At 39.9% G+C, this 19721-nt stretch overlaps 1 protein-coding gene across 2 annotated transcripts in view; it reads left to right on the plus strand.

Annotated features, from left to right (window-relative positions):
* Positions 1-456: 456 nt before the first annotated feature.
* SLC25A21 (solute carrier family 25 member 21) overlaps positions 457-19721 on the plus strand; it is a 508849-nt gene continuing 489584 nt past the window's right edge. For both annotated transcript variants that reach the window (XR_002523324.2, XM_003901719.5), the window contains exon 1: positions 457-2055. Coding sequence is in view for 1 of the 2 variants with exons in the window: in XM_003901719.5 (XP_003901768.1) it covers positions 1986-2055 (70 nt within the window). In the remaining variant the exon portion in view is untranslated. The remainder of the gene's footprint in view (positions 2056-19721) is intronic.

Genomic DNA, 19721 nt, shown 5'->3' on the forward strand with positions numbered 1-19721 from the left:
TAAGTGCCATGGGGGAGGGATTTGTAGTGATATTGTCAGTATCTAGGCAAGTGCTAACACTTAGTGAGCTCTCAGTGTAGAATTTGGTTCAGTGTGTGCATTGAGGTTTAATAGTTGTGACCAAATTTTTAAAAACTTAAAAAAAATGGAATTAATTTGTGGGGCTATTTGTGTGACAGACTGTAGTTTGTTTAGCCTGTGGTTAATATTTAAATCTACAATCTACTGCTATCAAAAGAAGGAATCCTGCGATGGAATCCCAGCTATACTATTACTCCCGAGTGATCTTGGAAAACTAAATTTCTGCTTTGAAAAATGAGGAAAACATTTTCTATGAGCTCTGAAATTCTGTTTCTATGCCTAATATATAACAGGTTCTCAATATTTGTTGAATAAGTGATTCTATATTGCACTCAAGATTCCATATTTAATTAGTAAAAGTCTGAAAGATATTGCTCAAAAGCCTTTATTCTATCAAGTTAGCAAAATTTCTGCAAACTATTTCTTGGTAAACATTTTCAAACTTAGCAGTTTTAATCAAATATTTAATGAAATGAAAAATTTCATTTTTGTGTATCTGATCACATAAGCAGCAAGTCTCCCCAATTCCTCAAGCACTTTAAATAATTTTGCCAGATATCACTGATCAACTTTTAATGACTCAGCCTAAGAAATAAAAAAATCAAGTATGAAACCAAATTATTGCACTTGGTACATTAGAAATCACATAAATTGAACTACACTAATTGCTGATATTCAACGGTTTTTGACCTCCAAAAATGGCAATTTTTATATGGCTCACACTAAATATGTTTAGCATTAAATAATGTGTTTTAAGAAATATTACAATAGGGCTTCTAAAGCCTCCCAGTTCTCTGTTTTACTCTTATCATCTCCTGTCTGTTAGGGGTGTGGCAGGTATTTTTGGAGAATTTCACAATCTTACATCTCTCCTACATAAAATAGGCAACTTGTAGTTTAAAAAGAGTATAAATTAGTAGTTTTGTTTTGGTAACTATCCTAAGGGGCTAGTACGAATAACCAAACCTTTTATAGAGAGAATACACTGTAAGTTCCTTAATGTTCCTCAATTGTTTAGGTCAGTGGTTCACAACCTTTAACGTTCATGACAACCAACAGAGAACTTGTTTCTGGGCCCTATCCCCAGAGATTCTGATTCAGTTTAGGTCGGGGTGGGGCCCACCAATTTGACTTCCTAACAAATTCACAAATTATGCTACTGCTGTGGGTACTAAAACCACTTTTAAGAACCACTGATCTGGGTATAGAAGAAACTATTTATAAGCAGGCTTTTTCTTCTTTTGGTCCTTAGGTAAATAAAACTCAAGTTGATGAGGTATGATTTTTACCTTAAATCAAAACCATTTTTGGTAAAGTACTACCTTAGCTCTGTTGTAAGGTAAGTGTAAATTGGATTTGCTTTGACTTAGCTGCTACAGACCACAATTACAGGATAACTAACTGAGGAATTTATTCACTTGTCCCTTCTTTTGAACCTCACTGTGCTCTGGCATGCCAGGAGGTGCAACGGTCGTCCCAGCTTTGCAGTTGGCGCTCCAGGCCTGGGTCATTTCACTTGAGTTATCAGAGGCAGCGCGTCCAGTTTGACAAACTCTGCCGGAGGCTCCTGATAGAGAAGGGCGTGGGCGCCAATCTAGGAGACAAAGCCTGACCCGTTGCGAAGAGCCAACCCAACCCCATCCCCGAGTCTTATTTCCAGGGACATTTTCGGAGCCGAGGGCGCCTCTGCAAGAGCACTGCTGACAGGTTCCGACTCGCGGGAGATCGCGCGACGAATCTGCGCCTCGAACCCTCGCTTTCCAGCAGTCGCCGGATTGCTGCCCCACAGGGAGCCAACCCGCCCGAGGACCAGCCCAGCCGGGGCTCTCTGGATTCGTAGGCTGTGCAGGCGGCGAGCTCGCCCACGCATCTCAGCCCACTCCCTCGTCCCCCTCCCGGCGAAGATGTCCGCCAAGCCTGAAGTCGGCTTAGTGCGCGAGGCTTCTCGGCAGATCGTGGCCGGTGGTTCTGCAGGTAAGGCCACCCCGCCCTGCCCCGCCGGAGGCTAGTTGCTTTCCCCACCGCGTGTCCTGAAAACGTTTCCCAGATAGGTCTCCCTACTGAAGTTCCGCCGTCTTCCTCAACATTCCGCGCTCCCGGAGCAGTGCCTGAGCCCCTGGAGGCGCGAGAGCAAAGGAGGCCCGGAGCTAACGGCGAATACCGGGTGCCCCAAGTAGTGTTGCCTCGGCGTCCGCGCCGGCCGCTCTCGGGTTCCCGTCATTCTCCGTTCCTAGCCTGTAAAGCAAGTGGGAGAGCCCCAAGGGCAGCGACTTTGAGGCGGTCTTTTTGTCTTGCAAGCTATTTTACTTGAAAATGAACCAGTTCGGTCTGACTTAGGTTTATCAATTGTAGAGTCTTTCTTCAAGCTCGCGAATCTTACATAAATCCTGCCTTCCTCATCAAAGTACTTACAGGACTCCACAGGACTTCTCATTGCATACTGTGCTTGCTTGGGGATATTCGTGCCTTAAATAAAGATATTAAAATTAAATGCATATGTGACACACATAAACACCTTTGATATAATGGGCTCACGTTAATTTACATAGTTATGCTGTGGGGAAAAAGTAAACCTTTAGGAAAAAATGTTGTAATTTCGGAAATACTTTTAAATGTAGCTGGAGAAGGTTACTAACCACGAGATGTGTTATGTGCAAGTATTTTAAAGCTATTTTAAAATATAAATTATGATTTGGTTTAAAATTTAATCTTACAGTCATGCATTTTTATTATAAATATATAATTAAAATAATTGCCATAATTGGCTCATCACCAGAAAACATTTTATAAATCAAGCCCTTCTTTCAATAAATTTTATTATGGTAACTCTAATAAATCATGTTAAAGCAATGACTAGAAGATGTTTAATGTTTAACTTCGACTAGTAAAAGTTACTGTATTTTCAAACAAATTTGGACTTTTTGTAAGGGACTACTGCAAATTGTGACTGGTTATCATTATGTCATCACCTACTTGCATCTCAGGAGTACCATAAGCAGCCACGTGTGTCACTCACAATCTGTACACTTTCTTAAAGATGATATTTCATCAATATCACATTAGAACCATTCATTTCTTACAGGAAATTGTAAAATCAATCCCCCTTCCCCTTCCCCTTCCTTTCTTTGAGATGGAGTCTCGCTCTGTTGCCCAGACTGGAAGGCACCGGAGCTGGAGTGCAGTGGCGCGATCTCAACTCGCTGCACCCTCTGCCTCCCGGGTCCACCTGAGTAGCTGGAATTACCGATGCGCGTCACCACGCCGGCTATTTTTTAAAATCTTTTTTTGTAGAGATGGTCTTTCGCCATGTTGCCCAGACTAGTCTCAACCTCCCGGGCTCAAGTGATCCTCCCACTGCAGCCTCCCGAGCAGCTGGGACTACAGGAACCCACCACCATGCCCGTCTAATTTTTGGGGGGAGGTAGGGGAAGGGTATATATATATTTTTTGGTGGAGACAGGGTTTCACCATGTTGCCCAGGCTGGTCTCCAACGCCTGGGTTCAAGCAATCTGACCCCCTTGACCTCCCAAAGTGATGGGACTACAGGCGTGAGCCACCACCCATTATTATAATAGCAGTGGCCCTACTGCTTGCTCTTTCAGTTTTCCAATTGTGATGATGAATTTGCACCAATTTATTTACCGTTTTTGGTAAAATTCCACAATGCCTAAGGTTCTGCCTTCTAAACCTGACTCGTTGGTTTGTAGTCTATGACCCTGATCAAAGAAAACTCAGCTAGTCCAAAGAGAAAATGAGGCCAATTGATTAACATCCTAAGCTAAGACTAATGACTCATAAGCACCTGTATGCTAATTTATATGATCATACTAGGTATTAGGCACACCTAAACTCAAAGAATGTTAAAAGTAGATCAAACTCGGCCAGGCACGGTGCCTCACGCCTGTAATCCCAGCACTTTAGGAGGCCGAGGCAGGCGGATCACGAGGTCAAGAAATCGAGACCAACCTCCCCAACATGGTGAAACCTCGTTTCTACTAAAAATACAAAAATCAGGTGGGCGTGGTGGTGCACACCTGTAGGCCCAGCTACTGCGGAGGCTGAGGCAGGAGAATGGCGTAAACCCGGGAGGCGGAGCTTGCAGTGAGCTGAGATCCGGCCACTGCACTCCAGCCCGGGCTACAGAGCGAGACTCCGTCTAAAAAAAAAAAAAAAAAAAAAAGTAGATCAAACTCTAATCTTACTTGCGCTGTTCTGAGTGATAAGTACTTGGCATAAATATATGTGATTCCATCATATATTCTTATAAATGTAACTAATACAAATGCAAGTTAGGATATTTATAAGATAAATTAAAAATAGCAGCAAAGTTGATTTATATAGTTAATACTATGGAGTTATTAATAAATCATTAGAGTAATTTATACTTTCATAATAGTAAAAAAGAATTATATTTTCTTTTACTTGGCCAAAAACATTTTCATAAAACTTTATCTTTATTGATACATGTGGGCTAATTGTATTATATATACTTGGTCAAGGGCCAGATAGAAATCAATACACAAGAGAGGAAGAATTTTAATAAAAACAGAAAATGCATTAGAATCTCTGGCACTGTAGTTCTAATCACTGATATTGTCCTTGAATACAACACTTGTGTGTGTGTGTGTGTGTGTGTGTGTGTGTGTGAGTGATGACCTTTTGTTTGTAAAGGCCAAAGATACAGGCTGGCTTTCTTAGGGGAAAAAGAAAAGAAACTGGGAGGTTTATTAGAGAGATACCAGGGTATCTGGTGGAATTCAAGGTCTGGGATGCATTCTTGGAGCAAACTGGAATAAGGGGCTGGAGTGCTGAGGATAACTCAGGAAGTGAAGTCTCTCCTTCTCTTCTCTTTAAGTAGTCAAATGTTCCTAAGGCAGCAGGGAGGCAGGTAATATATAGGGCCACAAGTATTACTGCTACACCTGTCAGGATGGCTTGCACATCCTGACACTTACCTAGTAAGGAGTAAGCATGCCCAAATGCAGTCAGATGGTTTATTAGTTATACAGACAGCAAAAGCAAGACATCATGGTGCCAGCTCTCTGTGCCCATAGCACCACAGTCAGCACTGAACAGAAGAGACCAGAGGATAGGTGGGATGAGTGGGTCACTCTGCTGTTAAGGATCTACCTCTAAACCACAGCCACGCAGTTTTATAGACTTACGTTGAGGTCTGCAGCTGTAACCTACGTGGGAGTAAGGTGGAAAGTCTTGCATTCAACTGAAACTAGGGAGAGGGAAGAGAAGCAGCCTTGTGGCAGTCTTCCACAGGACAGCAGCTCCTCCCCAGGCTGCTTATCTACCCTTTCACTTGGAGAAATCACAGGGCATTCTGCCAAGGCTCAGTCCAGTCTGTTGTCTAACCTTGCCTGCCTGGTCCATGTGGAGATATAAGAGGTTGTCAGGGTGCCACATTTTGAAGCTATTTCCCTGTGCTCCCCTGGTGTCCTCCTCAGTCCTCTTACAGTTGACTGCTGTTTTTTTTGTTGTTGTTGTTCTTTAGTCTGTGTATCAGAATGTGATCCCCAAAAGCTTCCATGTATATAATATGCTCTTGACTTCTTTTTCCTGGAGAGAGTGAGAGACTAACTTGCTTTTTTTTTTTTTTTTTGGTTCTAGTCCAAAATCCTGGGGAAAGACTAACAATAACACAGCATTAGTAGGGGCCCACCTATGTACCAATCAACTGTAGCTAATCCCTATGCAGATTGGTGGGACAGGTGAGGTAGGGAACCTCAGGGGAGATTATTTTCCAGATAAACCAGATACATCATGAAATGGGCAATAGGTATTTTTCTATAACGATATAGGTCTGTCTTTTATAAGAAGATGGTTTGCAATATTTTCATTTAAAAGACTAAAGAGATTAATGCACTGACAGTTGCCTGGACAATACATTACACGTCAGAGGAAACTGATGCATACATCTAAAGATTGGTCTTTAAATGTAAATTTAAAGATTCAGGTGAGAGAATCACAGAAGCCAATAATGAGTCAGAGAAACCAATGATGAGAGCTTCAGGAAGATCAACAAGGACTAGCATTGTTGAGCAAGATGAGAATGAGAAGAGGTTACTGGATCAGACCCTTGGTACTCAAAATGTGGTCCATAGATGAGCTGCAGGAAGGAGTATGGTAGCATCTGGAAGTTTGTTGAAAATGTAGAATCCTAGGCCTCACCTACTGTAACTACCCCATCAGGTTCACCTTGCCTGCTGCCTAGACAGAGCTGATTTATCAAGACAGGAGAATTGCAATAGAGAAAGAGTAATTCACTCAGAGCCAGCTGTGTGGGAGACTGGAGTTTTATTATTACTCAAATCAGTCTCCCCAAGCATTGAGGGTGGGGGAGTGCAGCCAGAGAGTCAGGAGTGCTGATTGGTCAGATTGGAGATGAAATCATAGGGAGTCAAAGCTGTCTTATGCTGAGTCAGTTCCTGGGTGGGGGCTACAAGATCAGATGAGCCAGTTAGATCTAGGTGATGCCAGCTGATCCATCAAGTGCAGGGTCTGCAAAATATCTCAAGCACTGATCTTAGACTTTACAATAGTGATGTTATCCCCAGGAGCGACTTGGGAAGGGTCAGAATCTTGTAACCTCCAACTGCATGACTCCTAAACCATAATTTCTAATCTTTTGGCTAATTTGTTAGTCCCACAAAGGCAATCTAGTCTCCAGACAAGAAGGGGTTCTGTCTTGGGAAAGGGCTGTTACCATCTTTGTTTTAAACTGTAAACTATAAATGAAGTTCCTGCCAAAGTTAGGTTGGCCTTTACCCAGGAATGAACAAGGACAGCTTGGAGATTAGAAGCAAGATGGAGTTGGTTAGGTCAGATTTATTTCACTGTCTCAGTTACAGTTTTGCAATGTTTCACTACCATATCGGAATCTGCATTTTGGGAGGGCCTCAAGTCATTGATTTGCACTTTAAAATTTAGAAGCACTGTTTAGAAGTTTAAGTTTAGAAAACCTTTGAGAAAAAAAGACTCTATAGAGGGAGAAGGTCAAAGCCAAATTGCAAAGAACTGCAAGTGAAATCTTTCTTGGTTTTCACTTCTGACCGGACAGAAGAATGAATTTCATACTCCCTATTATATTCCCTCAATTTAACTTTCAGTCTTATTTTTCATCCCTCTCCTACACATTTTATTCAGTTTCTGCTGAACAGGTCTGCTGACCATTCTTGACTGTTATCTGTACTTTACACCTTTATTCCTGATCCCCTAGAATATCTTACCTCTTACTTTTTTTTGAAGCTAATATTTTTATTTGTATGGAGATAAGGGAACAACCTGGTTCATTAGGTTTTCTTAACTGAAAGGCTAGAGGCTTTCGATCCCTGTTAGAATATATAGCAGGATTAGAGGTAACTGGTGAGATATTGTGCCAAATAAAATGCAAATATTTCCTCTCACTAATTGTTTGCCTAATGGCTTCAAAACACCTAAAAAGAACTTTCCTAGCTTCATCACGAAGATATATCTCTACCTATTGAAATTCCATCCATTTTCCAAGGCCCAGATTGAAAATGATTTTCTGCATAAATGTTTCCCAGGTGGACTCTATAGTCAATCCAGCTTTAACATTCTCATTAACATATGAATGATGCAAATAATAAAACAAGCTAATACTTATTGAGTAAATACTAAATGCCAGATCCAGTTCTAAGCTTTATATGTGTTAACATTTTTAATCCTTACCACAACTTCACAAGGCAAGCACTATTATAACCCCCACTTACAGAAACTGATGCACAGGGGAATGATGAAGGTGCCATGGTTGCACATACATGCAACAATTTCTATAGGAGTTGGAAAGACAAAGTCAAGTCCTTATAATCTCTGTAGCTGTAATTAGTTTATATTCCTTAAAATAACTGTTTTACCTACAAATACAATCTGTACAGACTTTCCACTAAGTAGTATCTTGCTCACTCCAAATCATTTCATCTATCTAGGCAAACATTATCCTTTAGCCAAGAGAAAATTTAGTTATTTTACTTCTCCATCCATTCAGGGCCTCTACGTGCAGTTGGACACATTGTGGGCTGAAAAAGAGCTCTGGACATGAGAGCAAGTAGGAGTTGAAATCTAGCATATGCTCTGCTCCATGATTTGTGCATCCTAAAACAGACATGTGTTCACCTGGGGGAAGGGACACCTTTTTCTGTTTCTCACAAAGACACCAAATGGATTGACATAAGGTCTGACAGAATTCCCCTAAACATGTTGGGGCTCTCAAGATCTCTGGCCTCAGCAGCCCCTGCATATGACATCATTACTCTGTCTACACATCAGCAGGGGTCTAGGAGGCTCTCCTGTCATGTACTTGATCAGCTCTAACTTGGAGCTAGAAGCATGGGTCCGTCTCAGACCTTCCTATTCTGCCTAATGATCAGTTTGGACCCTTCCATGTGTTCCCAAAGACCACGGGGGGTGGTTCTTATTTCCTATGTCACATAGGATCAGGCCCACTCAGATGATCATTCTCCCCAAACTCTCACAGTGATTTTGTACCCAACCTCAGAACCTCCCAGGGTCTGTGACAATGTCCTCTTAGCCCCCTGAGTGGTCCTGCTGTTACTAGGACCTGTCAGGCTTCCTCCTGAGGTCACTCCTAGGCCTTGTCCACACTGAATTTCCTTCCATGTGGCAACTCTACTACCCTCCTCCTGCCTCCCAGAATCTTTTACTCATATTCCTCAAAGTCTTCCAGTCCCACTCTGAATGCCTTCTACAGCATTATCACCTTCTATGTGTTGTGTATGTGAGATCACTGTGCTAGCAAGACTGATTTATTTTCCAAAATTTCCAGGTTGCTCTTTCATCCTTTCCAGTCTTACCTTAGTCCTTGGCATCTTTCTTTTTTTTTTTTCAGTCAGAGTCTCACTTTGTCATACAGGCTGGAGCACAGTGGCGCCATCTTGGCTCACTGCAACCTCAGCCTTCTAGGTTCAAGTGATTCTTTTGCCTCAGCCTTCCGAGTAGCTGGGATTATAGGCGCCCACCACCATGCCTGGCTAATTTTTGTATTTTTAGTAGAGATGAGGTTTCACCATGTTGGTCAGGTTGGTCTCAAACTCCTGGCCTCAAGTGATCAGCCCGCCTCAACCTCCCAAAGTGCTGGGATTACAGGCATGAGCCACTGTACCCAGCCAGTCCCTGGCATCTTATAAGCACATCTCCATCAATTACTCTGTTTTTACTTTGTGTATCTCCCTGCAGTTCATTGCTTTCATTAAAATTAATTGTTTTAGTTCAAAGTGTTCTGGGAACAAGTTTTCCAATCTTGCACTAAACACAGTTCAAGTACTTTGTGTAGTGTTATCTCATTAATCACCTTCAAAGAGTCAAATAAGAGTGAAATGAAAGACTTTTTTGAGGGAAGGAAAACTGGGATTAATGAATAGGCTTTTGGGAGATTAATTATCTGAGAGTATATGCAAATGCTGCAATATTTTAATAGGGAGAGAGTCCAAGGCTTTTAACCTAAAAAGGCTAATAAAAAGATACAAGATGTTTTCAAATTTCTTAGGTATCTTCATTTTCACAAGATTACTCCCTTTTCTTACTCTAATATCATAGTTAAAATACAGTTAAAATAAATGCCTTAATGGTATGTATACTAGAAGACCTTTGGATTTTAATTTGAACTACATAATAAAAGGGCTGATACACCAGGGGGTAATCAAGGTTAAAATTTTGATCAAGGAAAATTCTTTTTCAAAATGGTGCAAAGGGGATGCACATGTGATTTGGATAAATGGCACCTTTGGAAATTCAGGATTTGGGAAACTGTAATTGTTTGATAATAAGTAGCAGGTTGTACTGAAACAGGTGAGCCTTTATGACACATCAAAGGGTGGCTGGAACCCATTATCTGGGTAATTAGGGAGAAAAAAAAACCCTTATTTCAAGCACATAGGAGGAAGCAACCCTATTGCTCAAATTAATTATAAAATACTTTTAAAGGATGTATTTTAAGTAAAATGTAGTCTTGTCTCTCTTTAAGAAAATCTAGTTCTCAAAAATCAGAATTTAAGAACAAATAAAATATGAGTTGCATAACCACATTTTAAAGGATTTCTTACTTTACCTTCCTGAAAGATGTTTTAAAAGTATAACTACCCTTAATATGTGGCTATGTGATTCAACTGACATAAAACTTAAAACAACTTTTACACAAGGTTTTAAAAACATGTGGTTAAACCAGCCCTTCCTTACCTCCCCTTTGCCGCCAGCCTTGACTACAACATCTTAGGGTATTGAGAACCAGGTGTTTCAGAGTATAGCAAGTAGGGGCTCAGAAATGTTTGTTGATCATATTAACAAATAAATATGAAAAGTCCAAGCCATAGAATACTCTTAGGCTCCTACTGTGAAGAGAGAGAAATATTCAGGGATTCTAGTCAATAGATAATACTTGCAACAATACTGTATAAAATGATTTATACATTTTAAAGTATTATCATTCTACTCTGCTATCAAACATTGAATTTATTCCTTCTTTCTTCCTGTATGTTTATACACTTTAACCCACTTTTCTTCATCTTCCCCACTCCTCCCAACTCACCTTTCCCTGGTGGTACCTTTAAAATGGCAACGAATGGAAGGAACCAGGTTTAAGGTGCAGGATTTTTACAGTTGTACTACATTTTGATTGATTTTTCTTACCAATTTCCTTTTTTTTTTTGCTTTCATTCTCATATTGTTATTGTATCTAAATTAGAAGATAGTTATTTTCCAAGTGATTAATCTCTTTATTATGTTTGTGTCAATTATTTTGACACTTTGATGTTATCATGGTTTATACACGTTGTAAATATTCTATCAGATCTGTATTTTTTCATTATTATCTGTAGGCCTTGTATAAATTTGCTGGAGTTGCCAGAAAAATGCGCCACAAGCTGGGCAGCTTAAGCGACAGAAATTTCTTCTTTCGTCAGCAGGGTTGACTCCTTCTGGAGGCAGTGAGGGAGAATCTGACCCATGCGTCTCTCCTAGCTTCTGGCAGTTGCCAGCAATGCTTGGTATTCCTTGGCTTGTGGACACATTACTCCAATCTCTGCCTCCCTTGTTACTTGGTGTTCTCTCCCTTTTTTTTTTTTTTTTTGTGACGGAGTCTTACTCTGTCGCCCAGGCTGGAGTGCATTGGGGTGATCTTGGCTCACTGCAAGCTCTGCCTCCCGGGTTCACGCCATTCTCCTGCCTCAGTCTCCCAAGTAGCTGGGACTACAGGTGCCCACCACCACGCCCGGCTAATTTTTTGTAATTTTTTTAGTAGAGACGGGGTTTCACCCTGTTAGCCAGGATAGTCTCAGTCTCCTGACCTCGTGATTCGCCCCCCTCAGCCTCCCAAAGCGCTGGGATTACAGGCGTGAGCCACCGCGCCTGTCCGTTCTCTCCCTGTCTCTATCTTTGTGTCCCTCTTCTTATAAGGACACCAGTCGTTGGATTAGGGTTCACTGTAATCCAGTATGACCACATTTTAACTTGATTACATCCTTAAAGATCCTATTTCCAAATAAAGTCACATTCACAGGTACCGGGAGTTAAAACTTCAACATATCTTTTTCTGGGACCAACCCACAACAGACATTCTATTGTATTTTTCTCATATTGTGTTTGTCAGATTTACAGCCCATATCTCAAGCGATAGTCCTGTGTTCCTCCTTTCCTGGTCAATCTTTCTGAAAAGTTCCTCACTCAGTCTTCAACCTGCTATAATTGGCATATCCATGTTTACCTTTATGCTGAAACGGTTATAACTGCCATTTTTCATTCCTAATTTTATCTAATCTTTGTGGAATTTCACATCACTGATCAGTTTTTCCCTTTAAAGTTGTCTCTGTGATTGATTTTTACCCTCTTCTTTTTATCTGGTCACTCTTTTTTCATTTGTGCAAATTTATGGAATATATGAGAAATTTTTTACATGTATATAATGAATAGTGATCAACTTAGGATATTTAGGGTGTCTATTACTCAAATAGAATACATTTTAAGTATAGTCATCTTACTCTGCTATGAGACATTAAATTTATTTCTTCTCCTCCTCCCTCTACCCACCTCCATCTCCCCACTCCTCCCCACCCGCTCCCTCCTCCTCCTCCTTTCTTTCTTTGAAACGACATCTCACTCCGTTGCCCAGGCTGGAGTGCAGTGGCATGATCTCTACTCACTGCAACCTCTGCCTCCTGGGTTCAAGTGATTCTTCTGCCTCAGCCTCCTGAGTAGCTGGGATTGCAGGCACATGCTACCAGGCCCAGCTAATTTTTGTATTTTTAGTAGAGACAGGGTTTCACCATGTTGGCCAGGCTGGTCTCGAACTCCTGACCTCAAGTGATCTGCCCACCTCAGCCTCCCAAAGTGCTGGGGTTACAGGTGTGAGCCACTGTGCCCAGCCTGAATTTATTTCTACTGTCTTACTGTATGTTTGTACTCTTTAACCTGCTTCTCTTTATCCTTGTGGTCCTGCCTCACTCACCCTTCCAAGCCTCTGTTATATATTTTTCTACTCTACTTCCATGCGTTCAAATTTTAAGTGAGAACATGCAATATTTGTCTTTTTGTGCCTGGCTTATTTCTCTTAAGATAATGACCTCCAGTTTCATCCATGTTGCTGCAAATGACATGATTTTAGTATTTTTTTAATGGCCAAAGAGTATTTCATTGTCTATGAATACCACATTTTCTTTATCCAGTCATCTTTTCATGGGCACTTTGGTTGATTCCATGTGTTTGCTATAGTGACTAGTGCTGCAATAAACATGCAAGTGCAGATATCACTTTGATATGTGGATTTCATTTCCTTTGGGTAGATACCCAGTGGTGGAATTGCTGGGTCGAGTGGTAATTCTGTTTTTCATTTTTTGTGAAATCTCTGTGTTTTCAATAGTGGCTATACTAGTTTACATTCTCATCAACAGAGCATGAGTTCTTTTTGCTCTGCACCCTCAACAACATCTGTTAATTTTGTTGTTTTATTAATAGCCATTCTGATTGGGGTAGGATGATAGCTCATTGTGGTTTTGATTTGCATTTCTCTGATGATTAGTGATGCTGACCATTTTTTCATATATGTATTTGTGTGTCTTCTTTTGAGAAATGTCTATTCGTGTACTTTGCCTACTTTTTAATGGCATCATTTATCTTTGTCCTTTTGAGTTGTTTGAGTTTCTTACCTATTCTGGATATTAGTGCCCTGTTGGATGAATAGTTTGCAAATATTTTCTCTCATTCAACATGTTGTATCTTCACTGTTGATTATTTCTTTTGCTATGTGGAAGCTTTTTAGTTTAAGTCCTTTTTGTCTATTTTTGTTTTTGTTGCCTGTGCTTTTGAGGTATTAGTCATAAATTCCTTGCTGAAACCAATGTCCAGGAAAGTTTTCCCTAGGTTTTCTTCTAGTGTTTTTATGGTTTGGGGTCTTATATTTAAGTGTTTAATCCATTTTGAGTTGATTTTTGTATATTGTGAGAGAAAAGGGTTCATTTCATTCTTCGCATGTGGTTATCCAATTTTCCTAGTGCCATTTTCTGAGGAGGGTGTTCTTTCACCACTCAGAGCCTCTTGTCTGCTTTGTCAAAGATCAGTTGGCTATAAATATGTGGATTTATTCCTAGTTTCTCTGTTCTGTTCCATTTGTCTATATGTCTCTTTTTATACCAATACTGTACTGTTTTTGTTACTATAGCCTTGTATTTGTATTTTGAAATCAGGTAATGTGATGCCTCTGCTTTGTTCTTTTTGCTTAGGATTACTTTGGCTAATTTGCCTCTTTTTTGATTTGCTATGGATTATAAGATTTTTTTTCTATTCTGTGAAGCCAGATTTTTGATAGGGATTGCATTGAATTTGTAGATTGCTTTGGGCAATGTTGTCATTTTATTGATATTAATTCTTCTCACCCATGAGCATGGGATTTTTTTTTCCATTTGTTTGTGTTATCTTTAATTTGTTTTACAGTGCTTTGTAGTTTTCCTTATATAGATCTTTTACCTCTTTAATTGTATTTACTTCTAGGTATTTTATATTTTTTACAGCTATTGTAAATGGGATTGCCTTCTTGATTTCTTTCTTGGCTAGATAACTATTAGTGTTTAGAAATGCTACTGATTTTTGTATGTTGGCTTTGTATCCTGAAAGTTTATTACATTCTTTTATCAACTCTAACACTTTTTTTGGTGGAATCTTTAAGTTTTTTTCTAGATACAAGATTATATCATCAGAAAATAGGGATACTGTGACTTCCTCTTTTCCAATCTGAATGCCTTTTATTTCTTTCTCTTGGCTGATTGCTTTGGCTAGGACTTCCAATACTATGTTGGAAAGGAGCTATAAAAGTGGACACCCAGAACCAGTGTTCTGGTTCTTAGAGGAAAGGCTTTTAACTCTCTGCCATTCAGTATGATAATTAGCTATAAGTTTGTCACACATGACCTTTATTATTTTAAGGTATGTTCCTTCTATGCCTAGTTATTAAGAATTTTTATCAAGAAAGTATGGTGAATTTTATAAAATGCTCTTCCTGTGTCTATTGAGATGATCATATGTTTTTTGTCCTTCATTCTGTTGATGTGATATATCTCGTTCATTGATTTGTATATGTTGAACTATTCTTGCATCCCTGGAATAAATCCTATTTGATAATGGTGTATTATCTTTTTGATGTGCTGTTGGTTTCAGTTTGCTTGTATTTTGCTGAGAATTTTTATATCTATGTTCATTAGGGACATTGGCTTGTAGTTTTCTCTTTTTGTTCTGTTCTTTTTTGGTTTTGGTATCAGGGTGATACTGGCCTCATAGAATGATAAGGATAATTGCCTCCTCTTCAGTTTTTTGGAATAATTTCAGGAGAATTCGTATTAGTTTTTCTTTGTATGTTTGGTAGAATATGACTGTGAATTCAGCAGGTCCTTTTTGTTGTTGTTGTTGGGAGACTTTTTATTACTGATTCAATCTTGCTACTTGTTATTGTTCTGTTCATATTTTCTATCTTTTCTTGATCGAATCTTTGTACGTGGTATGTTTACAGGAATTTATCCATTTCCTCTAGTTTTCCAGTTTGTCACCTTTTAGTTATTTATAGTCTCTGGTGATCTTTGGTATTTCTGTTGTATCAGTTGTAATGTTTCATTTTTTATTTTGTATATTTGGATCTTCTTTCTTCCTGGTTATTCCAGCTAGTGGTTTATCAATTTTGTTTATCCTTTTGAATAACCAACTTTTTGTTTTGTTTATCCTTTATATTGTTTTCTTAGTCTCTATTTCATTTAGTTCTGCTTTTTTTTTTATTATTTCTTTTCTTCTGCCAATTTTGGGTTTAGTTTATTCTTGCTTCTCTAGTTCCTTGAGGTACACTGTTAAATTGTTAACTTGTAGTCTTTCTGCTTTTTTGCTGTAGTTTTTCAGTGCTATAAGCTTCCCTCTTAGCATTGCTTTTGCTGTATCCCATGGGTTTTGGTATGTTGTGTTTCCATTTTCATTTGCTTGAAGGAATTCTTCCATTTCCATCTTAATTATTCATTGACCCAAGTGATCATTCAAGAACATGTAGTTCAGCTTCTATTATTTTAATAGTTTCAAAAGTTCCTCTTACTATTGATTTCTAATTTTATTCCACTGTGGTCTGAGAAGATCCTTGATATGATTTTTTTTTCTTTTTTGAGTCAGAGACTTGCTCTGTCACCCAGGCTGGAGTGCAGTGACACTATCTCGGCTGACTGCAACCTCTGTTTTCGTGGGTTCAAGCAATTCTTGTGCCTCAGCCTCCCAAAAAGCTGAGATTACAGGCATGCACCACCAGGCCCAGTTAATTTTTTTGTGTGTTTTTAGTAGAGATAGGGTTTCCCTGTGGTGGCCAGGCTGGGCTCAAACTCCTGGCCCCAAGCAATCCACCCACCTTGGCCTCCCAAAGCGATGGGATTACAGGCATGAGCCACGACTCCAGGCCTGATACGATTTTATTTTTAAAAATTTGTTATGACTTGTTTTGTGGCATAACATATGGTCTGTCCTGGAGAATGTGCCATGTGTGGCTGAAAAGAATGTATATTCTGTATATTCAGCACTTGTTGGATATAATGTTTTGTAAATATCTGTTAGGTCAATTTGGTCTAATGTGCAGTTTAAATTCAATGTTTCTTTGTTGATATTTTGTGTAGATGATCTGTCTAGTGATGAAAGTGGGGTGTTGAAGTCTATCTCTGTCTTTAGATCTAGTCTTATTTGATGAATCTGGGTTCTTCAGTATAGAGTGCACATATATTTAGAATTATTATATCCTCATGTTGGATTGATCCCTTTATCATTACATAATCACCATCTTTGTCTTTCTTCTACTCTTCTCGACTTAAAGCCTGTTTTAGCTGATACAATTGTAGCTACTCCTGCTCACTTTTGGTTTCTGTTTGTGTGGAGTATCTTTTCCTATTCCTTTACTTTTAGTCTATATGTGTTTCATTGATAAGTTGAGTTTCTTGTAAACGATATATAGTTGGAAGATAGTTCTTAACAAATCTGTTTAGCCATTCTGTATCATTTATGTGGATTATTTAATGTTTATGTTCAAGATTATTATTGATATGTGAGGCTTTGTTCCTGTCATATTAATTGTTTTGTTTGCTTTGTATATTTATTCTTTGTTCCTTTCTTCTCTTATTTTAATTAATTAATTTTATTTTCCCAATCTTTAGAAACTGTGAATCTTTTATTATTTGTCATTACGGTTTGGTGAATTTCTGTAGTAATACCATTTAATTATTTTCTCTTACTCCTCTGTGTGATTGCTTAACTAGTGAGTTTTATACTTTTGTGTATTTTTTTTTTCTTCAGATGGAGCCTCACTCTGTCACCCAGGCCGGAGTGCGATGGTGTGATCTCAGCTCACTGCAACCTCTGCCTCCTGAGTTCAAGCAATTCTTCTGCCACAGTCTCCCAAGTAACTGGGATTACAGGCATGCACCACCATGCCCAGCTAATTTTTGTATTTTTAGTAGAGACAGGGATTTGTCATATTGGCCAGGATGGTCTCAAACTCCTGACCTCAGGTGGACCGCCCATTTCAGCCTCCCAAAGTGCTAGGATTATAGGTGTGAGCCACCAGGCCCGGCCTACTTTTGTGTATTTTTGTGATGGTAGATCTAATCTTTTCACTTCCAGATTTAGGACTCCCTTGACCATTTCTTCTAGGTCCAATCTAATGGTAATAAATTCCTTCAGAATTTGCTTGTCTGGGAATGCCTTTATTTCTCCTTCATTTAAGAAGAATAATTTTGCTGAGTATAGTATTCTAGGGTGAAAGTTTTTTGGGTTTTGTTTTGTTTTTCTCTTGCCACTATCACTATATCATGCCATTCTCTTCTGGCCTATAAGGTTTCTGCTAAGAAATTCACTGTTAGTTTGATGGAGTTTTCTTTATAGATGACTACATGATTTTCTCTTGTTATTTTTAGAATTTTCTCTTTATCTTTGACTTTAGACAGTCTGATTATAATTTGCTGTGAAAACTTTTTGGCATTGTATCTTCCTAGGTATTGTTGAGCCACCTGTATCTGAATGTTTACATCTCTTGCTAGACTTATTTTATTTTGTTAAATAACTTTTCTAAACCTTTCTTTGTTTCTTTGTCCTCTGGGATACCGATAATTTATAAATTCAGTCACTGTCTGTTGTCCCAAATGTCATGAAGCCTTTGCTTATTCTTTTTTATTCTTTTCCTTTATCTGACTAGCTTATTTCAAAAGAACTGTCTTTTGTCTGGGCACGGTGGCTCACGTCTGTAATCCCAGCCCTTTGGGAGGCCAAGGCAGGCAGATGATCTGAGGTCAGGAGTTTGAGACTAGCCCGGCCAACCTGTTAAAACCCAGTCCCTCGAAAAATACAAAAATTAGCCAGGCATGGTGGCACACACCTGTAGTCCAGCTACTTGGGAGGCTGAGGTAGGAAGATTGCTGGAATCTGGGAAGCGGAGGTTGCAGTGAGCTGAGATCGTGCACTTCAGCCTGGGTAACAGAGTGAAACTCCATCTTAAAAAAAAAAAACAAAAAAAAACCAAGAACTGTCTTTTAGTTCTGAGATTTTTTCTTCTGCCTAATCTACTCTATTGTCGAAGCTTTCAAATGTATTTTTTGTTTCCTTCAATGAATTCTTCAGGTCCAGAATTTCTATTTGGTTCTTTTAAAAAATATTTGCCAGGCATGGTGCCTCACACTTGTAATCCCAGCACTTTGGGAGGCTGAGGTGGGCAGATCACCTGAGGTTGGGAGTTTGAGACCAGCCTGATCAACATGGAAAAACCCTGTTTCTACTAAAAATACAAATTAGCTGGGTGTGGTGGTACATGCCTGTAATCCCAGCTACTTGGGAGGCTGAGGCAGGAGAATCACTTGAACTGGGGAGGTAGAGGTTACAGTGAGCCGAGATCGCGCCATCGCACTCCAGCCTGGGCAACAAGAGTGAAACTCTATCTCAAAAAAAAAAAAAAAAACACTTTTAGTAAAATTTTCACTCATATCTTGAATTGTTTTTCTGATGGCTTTGTACTGAGTTTCAATATTTTGCATTGTAGCTGCGATTTTGAAAATGTCTTTTTGATTAAGATCTGTCACTGGAGAATTACTGTGTTCCTTTGGAGAGTCGTATTTCATTGATTTTTTTTTAATGTTTCCTGCGTCTTTATGTTGATATCTGCACATCTGGTGTAACAGTCACTTCTTCCTATTTTTTAACTTACTTTTGTGGGAGAGGACTTCTTCCCGAAGACCTAGCTTTAGTGTTTGTTGGGTAGGGTACTTTGGCTTTAATTCTGAGTGCATGCAGTAATGTAGTCTTTGTATGATTTCTTTGGCTTTAAACAGCATTAGTGATATCTGCGTGGGTTGGGGTGCAATTATTAGTGGAGTCGGTGGTGATGTTCTGCTGGGGACTAAGATGCCAGGTGGGCCAGTCTACAGGCCCCAGTGATGACAGTGGTGGGTTGCGTATCCCTATCTTTGTGCCCCAGGATGATGTATGCTGCCACCTGTACTTGAGGTTACTAGAGGTCTGATTTTTGGGCCTCCACGTGGCTTGCTCAGATGCTGATAATGGCAGCAGTGGACTAGGTCATAGAGTGTGTTTTCAATCACATGGCAGCCAGTATAGCATGGGTAGTGGCAGAAGCAGTAGTGGGATGATACTCTGGGTCCTGAGTGGTGTGTGTTCATGTTGGCAGTAGATGTGATATGCTGGGTAGGAAAGTCTCTAGTCTTGCAGGTGGTGCTTGCAGATAAGTCAGCTGAGGAGGTAGCAGTCGAGACCCTGGGCTATGTGCTCTGTTAAGGTGGGAGAAGTGAAGGAGCAAAGCTAGGCTTAGGGGGCTTGTGCTCAGGCCCTTCAGTGGTGAGAGTAGGCACCAGCTGTGGTGGGTGGGATGATCCTTAGGCCTCAGGCTAAGTGCTTGTGTTAGAGACAGTAGCAACCACGTTGAGGCCCCACCACTGGAGAGGGTGCGGCTCTCTTTGTGGCAACAGCCTGGGCCAGTGGGTAGGAAATGCACGTTTCTTTCTAGCCCCAGTCCTGGGGGGTTCACCCTGGCAGTGGTAGCTGATGCTTAGCTTATTCCCCCACCCCAGTTGTAGGACCCCCACCCAGCTCA

The sequence above is a fragment of the Papio anubis genome, chromosome 7 (genome assembly GCF_008728515.1).
Source record: "Papio anubis isolate 15944 chromosome 7, Panubis1.0, whole genome shotgun sequence".
Lineage (NCBI taxonomy): Eukaryota > Metazoa > Chordata > Mammalia > Primates > Cercopithecidae > Papio > Papio anubis.